The 12,040-nt window shown below is 45.4% G+C and overlaps 1 protein-coding gene across 1 annotated transcript in view; it reads left to right on the top strand.

Moving 5' to 3' along the window:
- taf7 (TAF7 RNA polymerase II, TATA box binding protein (TBP)-associated factor) overlaps window positions 1-12,040 on the top strand; it is a 50,365-nt gene that overhangs the window by 28,718 nt on the left and 9,607 nt on the right. Inside the window, exons 6-10 of the mRNA XM_043704294.1 lie at window positions 7,099-7,157; window positions 7,883-7,955; window positions 9,673-9,789; window positions 10,235-10,429; window positions 11,455-11,567. Coding sequence (XP_043560229.1) covers window positions 7,099-7,157; window positions 7,883-7,955; window positions 9,673-9,789; window positions 10,235-10,429; window positions 11,455-11,567 — 557 coding nt within the window. The remainder of the gene's footprint in view (window positions 1-7,098; window positions 7,158-7,882; window positions 7,956-9,672; window positions 9,790-10,234; window positions 10,430-11,454; window positions 11,568-12,040) is intronic.

Here is a 12,040-nt window from a genome sequence, read left to right as displayed (position 1 = left end):
CTTTATTGGTCAGAACATTGAGTATAGGAGTTGGGAGGTCATGTTGCAGGACATTGTAACAGGACATTGGTTAGGCCACTGTTGGAATATTTTGTGCAGTTCTGGTCTCCCTCCTTTGGGAAGGATGTTGTGAAATTTGTAAGGGTTCAGAAAGATTTGCAAGGATGTTGCCAGGGTTGGAGTATTTGAACTCGAGGGAGAGGTTGAATGGGCTGGGCCCTGTTTTCCCTAGAACGTTGGAGGCTGAGGGGTGACCTTAGAGAGGTTTATAAAATCATGAGGGGCATGGATAGGATAAATACGATCTTTTCCCTGGGGTGGGGAGTCCAGAACTAGTGGGCATAGGTTTAGGGTGAGAGGTGAAAAATTTAAAAGGGACTTAAGGGGCAACTTTTTCACGCAAAGGATGGTGTATGTATGGAATGAGATGCCAGAACAAGTGCAGCATTTAAAAGGCATCAGGATGGGTACATGAATAGCAAGGGTTTAGAGAGATATGGGCCAAGTGTTGGGAAATGGGACTAGATTAGTTTAGGATTTCTGGTTGGCATGGACAAGTTGAACTGAAGGGTCTGTTTACATGCTGTACATCTCTGATTCTATGGACTAGTTTGACCTAAGGGTATGATTCTGTGCTGCATATCTGCATGTCTCTGAGTGACTTCATCAATGTACAGGTCAAAAATAAAGCAAATGGGAAAAAGCTGTTTTGCCTTGTGTAGAAGGCACAAATTAACCAGAAGGCACAAATTTAATTTAGTTTGTAGAATGTTTTCAGGGAACACAAACGTCTTTCCACCCAGGGGTTGGTGGGTGTCAAGAATTCACTGCCCAGTTTAGTGGTCAAATCATTTGAAAGGAATCTGGATCTGGATCTGAAATTCAGTAACCTGCAAGACTCTGGGCAAGGTGCTGGAAAGTTGGATTAAAATGGCGAGGCTTGTTAACGCAACCAGCCCAGAGGTGATGGGCTGAACGTTCAGATTACTATGATTTTCTATGGGCCTTAAGGAAAGTAATAGGAAGAGTGGTAATAAAGTGAGGAACTTTCCCAATTAGCACTGTATAGGAATCAGATTACAGACAATGTGTTGCTTTATCCTGCCTGGCAGGGTAAGTGCATTCAAGAGAGGTGTTAATATGCTGGCCTTGTGTTCATATAATGGCAGGCTAAGGAAGTGCACCCTCTATCTTTGCCTGTAGTAGAATGGAGAAGCCTACAGGCTTCTTTAAACAGAGTTGTGAGTGAAGTGACTGGGCCATCCTACAACTACCCAACCTACATCGGTACTGTGGAAAGTTCCAGCAGTATAATTGTAGCCTCTGTCCTTCTAAACCTGGGCTGTACGTGGAGAATAGTTTGCAATGTGAAATGCTGGGAGTGAACTGCTGCATAGGGGATTCAGTAAGAGGTTCACAGCAGAGAATAAGACCATCAGGTACAGGAGCAGAATTAAGCCATTTGGCCCATTGAGTCTACTATACAATTTGATCATGGCTGATATGTTTCTCAGTCCCATTCTGCTGTCTTTTCCCCATAACCATTGATCCCCTTACTAATTAAGAACTTACCTATCTCTGTCTTAAAGATGACTCAATGACTCAGCCTGCACAGTCCTCTGCGGCAATGGGTTCCACAGATTCACCACCATCTTGCTGAAAAAATTTCCACTCATTGCAGTAATGGAGGGTCACCCATTCGCTCTGAGGCCATGCCCTCTGACCCTAATCTCTCCTAATAGTAGAAACATTTTCTTCATGTCCACTCTATCCAGACGTCTCAGTATTCTGTACCTATTCAGTTCATCCATCATTTCTTTCTTCCCCATAACTACTACTCCCTCATTTTCCAGCAATCCAATGTCCATTCTTGCCTCTCTCATACCTTTAATATATTTATAAAAACTCTTGCAGTCTTCCTTTCTATTACTAGCTAGCTTATCATCATGTTTCATCTTCTTCCCCCTTATTGCTCTTTCAGTTGTCCTCTGCTGGTTTTCAAAGGTTTCCCAAATCTCTGAATTTCCATTGATCTGCTTTTTCTTTTGTTTTTATGCTGTCCCTGACTCCCTTTGACAGCCATGGTTGCCTCATCCTCCCCTGAATATGTTTCTTCTTTGCGATGAATTTCTGCTGTGCCTCCCAAATTACCTCCAGACACTCTGCCATTGCTGCTTCACTGTCTTCTCTGCTAGGCCTTCCTTAAATCCCAGCTCCTCCCTTGTGTATTTGTAGTTACCTTTATTTAATTGTAATAACATTACATCTGATTCCAGCGTCTCCCTCTCAAACTGCAGGGTGAATTCTATCATATTGTGGTCACTGCTCCCTAGGGCCTTCTTTACCTTAAGCTTCCTAATAAAGTCATCTTCACTACACATCACCAAATCCAGAATTGTCTGTTCCCTCATGAGTTTCTACCACAAGCTGCTCGAAAATAAGATCTTGTAAGCATTCCATGAATTCCTTTTCTTAGGATCTGCTATAAACCTCATTTTCTCAGTCCACTCCAGGCCCTATCATTACTGTAATAGTGTTTTTTTTACATGCCTTTTCGATCGCCTGATTTCTTGTCTACCCCAATTCTGACTACTGGTAGGCGGCTTTACATAGCTCCCGATGGGGTTACTTCTCCTTTGTGGTTCCTCAACTCTACATAACAGATTCTGCACCTGCTGAACCTATATTATTTCTTGCTGTCAATTTAACTTCATTTCTTACTAACAAGACAATCCCGCCACCTTGCCCATCTGCTTGTCCTTTTGATAGGATACATGTTCTTAGATTTTAGTTTTAGTTCCCAGCCCTGAGCCCCTAGCAACCATGGTACCCTCAACATTGTACTTGCCAGTTTCAATCTGCACTACATGCACATTTCTTTTGTATTTTGTGAGCATTTAAGGCCACAGCCTCAGTCCTGCATTGACCGCCCCCTTCTCATAGTTATTCCTTTATTAGAGACAGAGTGATTTACAGCACGGAAACAGACCCTTTGGTCCAACGTGTCCATCCCAAACCAACCTAGTCCCACCTGCAGCAACCAGTCCATATCCCTCCAAACCCTTCCTATTCATACACCCATACAGCTGCCTTTTCAAACGGGTGGCACGATGGCACAGTGGTTAGCACTGCTGCCTCACAGTGCCAGAGATCCGGGTTCAATTCCTGCCTCAGGCGACTGACTGTGTGGAGTTTGCACGTTCTCCCCGTGTCTGCGTGGGTTTCCTCCGGGTGCTCTGGTTTCCTCCCACAGTCCAAAGATGTGCAGGTCAGGTGAATTGGCCATGCTAAATTGCCCGTAGTGTTAGGTAAGGGGTAAATGTAGGGATATGGGTGGGTTGCGCTTCGGCGGGTCGGTGTGGACTTATTGGGCCGAAGGGTCTGTTTCCACACTGTAATGTAATCTAATCTAAACATAATCAAATGTTGCAATTGTACCAGCCTCCACTATTTGCTCTGGCAGCTCATTCCATGCACGTACCACCTCTGCGTGAAAAGTTGCCCCTTAGGTCTCTTTTATATCTTTCCCCTCTCACCCTAAACCTATGCAACATGACCTCCCAAACCCCTGTACTCAATACTCTGACTAATAAAGGAAAGCATACCAAATGCCGCCTTCACTATCCTATCTACCTGTGACTCTACTTTCAAGGAGCTATGAACCTGCACTCCAAGGTCTCTTTGTTCAGCAACATTCTCCAGGACTTTACCATTTAGTGTACAAGTCCTGCTAAGATTTGATTTCCCAAAATGCAGCATCTCGCATTTATCCAAATTAAACTCCATCTGCCACTTCTCAGCCCATTGGCCCATCTGATCAAGATCCCGTTGTAATCTGAGGTAACGTTCTTCGTGTCCATTACACCTCCAGTTTTGGTGTCATCTGCCAACTTACCAATGATACCTCTTATGCTCACATCCAAATCATTTAAATAAATGATGAAAAGTAGTGGAGCCAGCACCGATCCTTGTGGCACTCCACTGGTCACAGGCTTCCAGTCCGTTGTAATCTGAGGTAACATTCTTCGTGTCCATTACACCTCCAGTTTTGGTGTCATCTGCCAACTTACTAATGATACCTCTTATGCTCACATCCAAATCATTTAAATAAATGATGAAAAGTAGTGGAGCCAGCACCGATCCTTGTGGCACTCCGCTGGTCACAGGCTTCCAGTCTAAAAAACAACCCTTCAACACCACCCTCTGTCTTCTACCTTTGAGCCAATTCTGTATCCAAATGGCTTGTTTTCCTTGTATTCCATGAGATCTAACCTTGCTAACCAGTGTCCCACGGGGAACCGTGTCGAACGCCTTAATGAAGTCCATATGGATCACATCTACCGCTCTGCCCTTATCAATCCTCTTGGTTACTTCTTCAGAAAACTTAATCAAGTTAGTGAGACATGATTTCCCATGCACAAAGCCATGTTGCTGTGCCTGAAGATAGATTTCTGACAGTTTCCGTATTCTCTGTCCTCTTCCTTGTTCTGGAAACTTTAACCTCTGCTGAGTCCTCCCCTGACTTTAATTAGTTTGAACTCCTTTCCGTGAGGATCCGAAACCCAGGTTGGTTTGTTCCTTCCTGTCCAAATACTGCTGCTGTGCCCCATGGAATGGAACCCCTCTTGCCCACACCATCTTTAGCCATCTGTTTACTGACAAAACTTTCTTATCTTTATGACAATTTGATTAAATTAGATTAGATTAGATTCCCTACAGTGTGGAAACAGGCCCTTCGGCCCAACAAGTCCATACCAACCTCCAAAGAGTAACCCACTCTGACTAACGCACCTAACACTACAGACAATTTAGCACGGCCAATTCACCTGACCTGCACATCTTTGGACTGTGGGAGGAAACTGGAGCGCCCGGAGGAAACCCACGCAGACACAAAATGTGCAAACTCTACACAGACAGTCGCGCAAGGCTGGAATCGAACCTGGGTCCCTGGCGCTCTGAGAGGGCAGTGCTAGCCACTGAGCCATGCTTTTGGCTTGGGTAATAATCCAAATAATCCTTGAGGTCCTGTTCTTGTATTCCAATTCCTGATGTTCCCTTAATAGGACCTTTTGCCCATTTTTTTTTTTAAAGTCCCAAAGAACTACAGAATCAGAAACAAAAACAACAATTGCTCAGAAACATAACAGGTCTGGCACCATCTGTGGAGAGAAAGCAGAGTTAACATTCCGGGTCCAGTGACCCTTCTTCAGAACTGATTATAACAAGAAAAATATTGGAATATATACTGAAGGTGGGGTGGTGGCAGAGGCGTAAATGATAGATGGAGATGAAGTCCAGAGAGAGAGTACAACAGCTGGACAGACAAGGAATGGGTAACGGCCAGCCTAGGAGAATTAGTAGCTGCTAACTGGGACCATTAGTAGCGGACAGTAGGATGGTTGGGGTAGCAGCCATGTGATGACAAAGCTTGGTGTGCGGAGGTTAGGGTAAGGACATGAGAGAAGCTGTTCAGGCCCTAAAATTATTGAACCCAGTATGGAGCCCAGAAGGCTGCAGAGTCTCCAAGTGGAAAATGAGGTGCTGTTCCTTGAGCTTACATTAAGCTTCGCTGGAGGACTGCAGTAAGCCTGACACAGATGATGTCAGCTAGGGTACACAGTGGTATGTTAAAGTGCGCCAGACCTGCTGAGTTTTCCCTGCTGAGATTTTGTCTCTTGCCTGTACTGGGGGTCCCAAAATGGACCTGAACAGCTCAATGTTCCCCTCCCACTCCAATATCCTTTCAAGCTGATCTGAGATGTCCAATACTTTGGCACCAGGTGGGCAACACACCATGCAGGACTGTCGATCCTGTTTTCAAAGGATGCTATCCGTACCCATAATTATAGAATCCCCTCCTACTACAACTTTTTGTTTCGCTCTGCACACTTGAATGGCCTTGTTTACATCAATCCCAATCAATCAATTGCATCAATCCCAAAGAAATCCCACTACCCTGCTCAGTCACCATAGCCCTGTGTCAATCCTAAAACAATCCCACTATCTCATTCTGTCCTTGTAGATCTCTATCAAATTTCAGGAATGAGCTGGGTAGTGGGATTAATCCATAGATCTGTATCAATCCTGAACTAATCCTATTACCCTGCCGTCTTTCGATAGCCCTGCATCAATCCCTAATTCATATGTCTGACTCCAATCTGAATCCCAAATGTCTTGTTCATTTAAAGCAGAACTATGCCAATCATATACCAATACCGTAGATCCATTTTCTCCTCAGTCCTGTATCAATCAGAAGATTGTGGTTTCATCTCTTACCTGGCTTGCCATCATAGTATGAAAATGCCTGATCTCAGAAGCGAAGCAGACTCAGGCCTGGTTAGTACTTGGACGGGAGAACATCTGGGAATACTAGATGCAGTAGCATATAGCAGGAGTGACTCAGTGGTTACTCCTGCCTCACAGCGCCAAGGACTGGGTTTGATTCGATCCTTGTGTCTGTGTGGAGTTTGCATGTGCTCCCCGTGTCTGTGTGGGTTTCCTCTGGGTGCTCCATATTCCTCCGACAGTCCAAAGATGAGCAGACTATTTGGATTAGCCGTGTTAAATACAGGGCTTATGGGGATAGGGTGGGGGATGGGTCTGGGTAGGATGCTCTTCAGAGGATTGGTGTAGACTTGAATGGCCTCTTTCTACACTGCAGGGATTCTGTGATCCTATGAATCCAAAACTATTTCTGGTGCCTCACTCTCTATTTATTGTATTGAACCAGTCCTTATACTGATATCATGGGTGAGCAACATAGGAGGAAGATCAAAAGGTCTGTACCCTAAGCCTGTTCAGTACACAGGCAGAAGCAAAGTGGAGATCGGAGAAGTGTAGTATAATTACTTTAGTGGATTTAAAATTTGAATAGCTTGGACAAGTGTATTAAATTCACCATCATTCTCAAGTTCTACAGGAGAGTAGGACTCATACTGAGAAACAAATCACAGTCTTTTGTTACCATGTTAAAAATCACACAACACCAGGTTATAGTCCAACAGGTTTAATTGGAAGCACACTAGCTTTCGGAGCGACGCTCCCTCATCAGGTGATTGTCACCATGACTGACATGCTGCCATTTCCCTTTGATTTCAGTCACATGCCCCCTGAAGAATGTCCGGAAAAGACGCTTCCGGAAAACTGCAAAGAAGAAGGTGAGGACTTGGAAAATCTGTGTAACTGTAGGAGTGTATGCTGTGTATATCTAACCTGTGGTAAATAAATCCTGAGGATGTTTAATTTCACAGTGTATGTAACAACATACAAAACAGGAGCTATAGTAGGCCTGAGAGCCTCTCCAACCAGCTCCACCATTCAAAAAGATCACGACTGATTTATGACCTTAGGTCCAGGTGAACTACTCAGTATCCAAACCCGTGCTGTACCTGTTCTGGGAGTGTTTGATGGGAACAGTGTAGATTGAACTGTACTCTCATTACAGGAGAAAATGAGGACTGCAGATGCTGGAGATCAGAGCTGAAAATGTGTTGCTGGAAAAGCGCAGCAGGTCAGGCAGCATCCAAGGAACAGGAGAATCGCGTTTCGGGCATAAGCCCATTCCTGAAGAAGAGTTTATGCCCGAAATGTCGATTCTCCTGTTCCTTGGATGCTGTCTGACCTGCTGCGTTTTTCCAGCAACACATTTTCAGTACTCTCATTACACCCTATGCTGTATCTGTCCTTGAAGTTTTCAATGGGGACAGTGTAGAGAGTGATCTCACTTTCTAATTGGAGGAAGTTTTACTTTGAGCTTAATCTGTGGCGTGTGGTACAGTGCTTGACTAATTTGATGGCTTGTGCAGAATGAAATCAAATCTTTGATGATCTCAGCCAACATAATGTGAGAATGGAGCCTCATTATTTGTTTTTTTGTTCCTAGTACATTGAATCTCCAGATGTGGAAAAGGAAGTGAAGAGACTGCTCAGCACAGATGCTGAGGCTGTCAGTGTCCGTATCCTTTCTGTTTGAAGACGGAGTGGGCTTCAATTTATGGCAAAAAGTAGTGCCTTCTGATGTGTGTATCATCATGTGTGACCACAGAAATTACCAAATCATGTCATAGTCTGTGAAAACTTTTAAAGCATAATATTTGGTTGTAATGTAGGAGACACGGCAGCCAGTTTCCACCCTTCAGGGCTGTGCAAAGTAGCAAATAGCTGGTCATCTATTTGATATGCTGGCATGTGTTTGCCTGATGTAGGTTTTGACCAGAATAAAATGGAGGCGCAGCTCAGGTACAGGCAGCTGGGATCATGGGAATCCCTGGAAGAATGTAGGGGATACAGGAGTTTACTGAAGAAGGAAATCAGGAGGGCAAAAAGGAGCATGAGATAGCCTTGGCTAAGAAAATTAGGATGAATCCAAAGAAATTATTAAAGTATATTAAAGGAAATAGAACAATTAAAAAGAGAGTAGGGACCTTCAAAGACCAAAGTGGACACGTATGTGTAGTACTGTAGGAGTGTGTGAGGTTCTCAATAATACTTTCTCCTCTGTGTTTACCATGGAGAAAGACATGATGACTTGGGGATGTTAGTGGTGATATCTTGGGGACAGTCCATAGCACAGTAGAGGAGGTGTTTGATGTATTAGAATGTGTGATCGCTGACAAATCTCCTGGTGCTGACCAGATACATCCAAGAGCACTGCAAGAGGCTAGAGAAGAAATTGCAGGGGCCCTGGCTGATATATTTTTGCCTCATCGTTAGTCACGGCTGAGGTCCCGGAAGACTGGAGAGTAGTGAATGTTGTGCCATTATTCAAGAAGGTCTGCAAAAAGAAAAAGCCTAGGAACACACCAGTAGCTTAACATCTGCGGTAGGTAGGTTACTGGAGAAGATTCTGAGAGATAAGATATACATGCGTTTGGAAAGACAAGGTTTGATTAGGAGTAGTCAGCATGGCTGCTGAGTATTTATAAAGTTGATAGATGGTTTGTAAGGGACAGGATGAACATCGAGTAGAGTTATGGATAATTTGGAGTGTTTGTTTACGTTTTGTAACATGGACCCTGGGCATTTTAAGTCACCTCAATCACTACCACAAACATCCACTCCCTCTACCATCAAAGCTCAGCAGCAGCAGTGCACTGCAGAAATGCGCCGAATAGCCTTAGACAGCACCTTCCAAACCTACAATCACTTCCATCTAGAAGGACCAGAGTGGCAGATGCATTGTGACACGTTGCAAGTTCCTCTCCAACCCACTCACCATCCTGACTTGGAAATCTATCATCGTTCCTTCACTGTTGCTGGGTCAAAATCCTGGAATTCCCTTCCTAAAGGCATTGTGGGGCAGTCCAGGCAGCTTGCCATCACCTTCTCAGGGGAAACTAAGGCTAGGCAATAAATGCTGGCCAACCAGTGATGCACACAGGCCAGGATGGAATTTTAAAAAAGATACTTGCTTTCACTTCATTTTCGGCTAGGTGAAGACTGGGTTCAACCAGAGCAGTTGGAATCATAGACGTCTATCTTCACAAGCAGTAACCTGCTGCATACATTTTTACAGCCACTACGAGAGGGAGTTCTCATGGTCCGCTGACCTCTGCTGTCCAGTTTGTGGCACTCGCGCAGCTTTATTTTCTTCCAGTGTTTGCTGAGGGAAGATGTTTCAGTCTGATTGACATTGGTCGATGCGTTATGCCCCTTAATGTTGCCCGTGCGCAGGGTGGGAAGTTATAGCAGAGGATGAAACGAAGGAAGTGGAGAACCAGGGCTCACTGCCAAACCTCGACAGCTCATCACCAGGATCATCTGGGCACAAGCCGGGCCACACCTCAGCAGGTACCGAAGTGAACAAGAGCTGAGTGGGTCGGGGAACGATGAGTGAACTCGGGGAGAGGAAAGGCCATAGGTTGGCGGGAACTAGGGGTGAGAGAATGAGTTTTGGAGTTGTGGTTGCAGGGCAGAGGCGTTGGGTTTAAGGGGTAAGCTGAAACTTGGTGATAAGGGGTTAAAGGGTCTGACAAATGGAGTCGGGGGTTAGAGAAGGTTCAGATGAATGGAAGCAAGAGGTAGAGAAGGCCAGGTAAATGGGATTTGGGGACAGGGCAAGACTGTGTAAAGAACAGACAGAGGGAGCAGGGACAGAGGCAGTGCAATGAAACAGAGCGGCAGATAGGATTTGTTGTGAGTCTGTATGAGGCTAGTTCTGGTCAGTAACTGAGAAGCAAAGGAGAGGCCTGAGCACTGGTGTATCTGCTCCATGTCTTCTCACTGTGTTTTACAGTGGAGAGAGATGAACTGCGTGAGATCTTCAATGACATCAGCAGCAGCAGTGAGGAGGATGAAGATGAAGGTGATCGCCATGATGACGAGAACCTAAACATCATGGATTCAGAGGATGACTTGGCCCGTCGCTTGCAACAGAAACTCGAAGAAACTGATGCTCAAATGCAACCAAAGCAAGAATCAAACCAAATGGGTAATGTCAGTGCTGTGTCTAGTTCACACACAATAGGGCACTCACTATCTCTTCTGCCCTCTCCCACACACTGTTCTCCAGTGCTTTTCCCCCCTGCCAGAAGGAGACCATTATGTCAGGCCAGAGTGGCAGCATCACAATTACTTGGAGCATGGTGGCTGAGTGGTTAGCACTGGTGCCTCACAGCGCCAGGGATCCGGGATCGATTCCACCCTCAGGCGACTGTGTAGAGTTTGCACGTTCTCCCCATGTCTGCGTGGGTTTCCTCCGGGTGCTCCGGTTTCCTCCCACCGTCCAAAGTCGTGCAGGTCAGGTGAATTGGCCATGCTGTGTTGGGCGCATTAGTCAGGGGTAAATATAGGGTAGGGGAATGGGTCTGAGTGGGTTACTCTTCAGAGGGACAGTGTGGACTTGTTGGGCCGAAGGACCTGTTTCCATACTGTGGGGAATCTAATCTAATCTATTTGCACACATGTCTCAGTTTCTGGGTAGCCAGGCTAGGGCAAGTATTCAGCATAAGGGGAATGAGATCCTCTCCCTCCCTGTTGCTTGAAAAACCCTAACTCTTTCCAGGATCTGTGCATGTGGGGGAGCTCAGTGCTGATCAGCACACTGTCTGAACCCAGCAAACCCGTAGTTCGGTTCCTGGTGAGTGTGAAATACCATTGGGTTTACTGTGCTCCAGATTCTGACCAGTGATTTCTGTTTGTTGTGCATTTATACTGTCTCAGTCACCACATTACACCTTCTAGGTCATGTTGTGGCTGTACAGGACATTGGTTAGGCCACTGTTGGAATATTGCGTACAATTCTGGTCTCCTTCCTATCAGAAAAATGTCCGAAGGGTCTGTTTCCATGCTGTACATGTCTATGACTCTATGACTATGACTCTGTTTTTCACCAGAGATGAACCAACATGGCTTTCTTTCTTACGCGAATAACGGTTTGGAAGTAAGGGAGTACAAGAGGGATGTGGGTCAATTGAGTAGTGTGACTTCAGCAACTTCCTTCTTGTCTCCTGGTAGTTGTGCAGTTCCAGTATGAGATTGAAAAACTGAGAGAGACATTGCAGTTAACCCAGGAGAAGAGAAAACGACAGGAGGACCTTATTATGAAGGTGGAGAATTTGGCATTGAAGGTGAGTAGAGGGGTGTTAGGCAGATGTCCCAGTTAGAAATTACTTATTGTCCTCCTTCGGGGAAGGGAGAAATGTGTCAGCACAGTCAGGCAAAATAAAGGTGAAGTCACCATAGTGTTGCCAGACCATAGGGCTGTTCTGTCATTAGAGAGAAAGAGATGACTGGTGGTGGTTTAACCTGAGGAACACCATGCCTCAGACAAGGGGAAAGGTTGAGAAAGAGAGTCCTTCATGGTAACCTCAGCTGGTGTGGGAATTGAACCCAGAGAGAGAGAGAAAAAGAGAATCAGCATTTTCAGAGGCGAGAGAGAGAGAGAGACTTGGCATATGCAATGGGAGGAGAGGGAGAGAGACAGAGACTTGGCACCTTCAGTGGGAGCGGGGGAGAGAGAGAGAGAAACTTGGCTTGGCACCTTGTGTTGGCTGGGGGAGGGGGGGGTGGCAAGAGAGAGAGAGCGCACACCTTTGCACCT

The sequence above is a fragment of the Chiloscyllium plagiosum genome, chromosome 15, assembly GCF_004010195.1.
Source record: "Chiloscyllium plagiosum isolate BGI_BamShark_2017 chromosome 15, ASM401019v2, whole genome shotgun sequence".
Taxonomy (NCBI): Eukaryota; Metazoa; Chordata; class Chondrichthyes; order Orectolobiformes; family Hemiscylliidae; genus Chiloscyllium; species Chiloscyllium plagiosum.
Note: the sequence above shows the minus strand (reverse complement) of the source record. Positions and strands in the feature narration are given on the sequence as shown.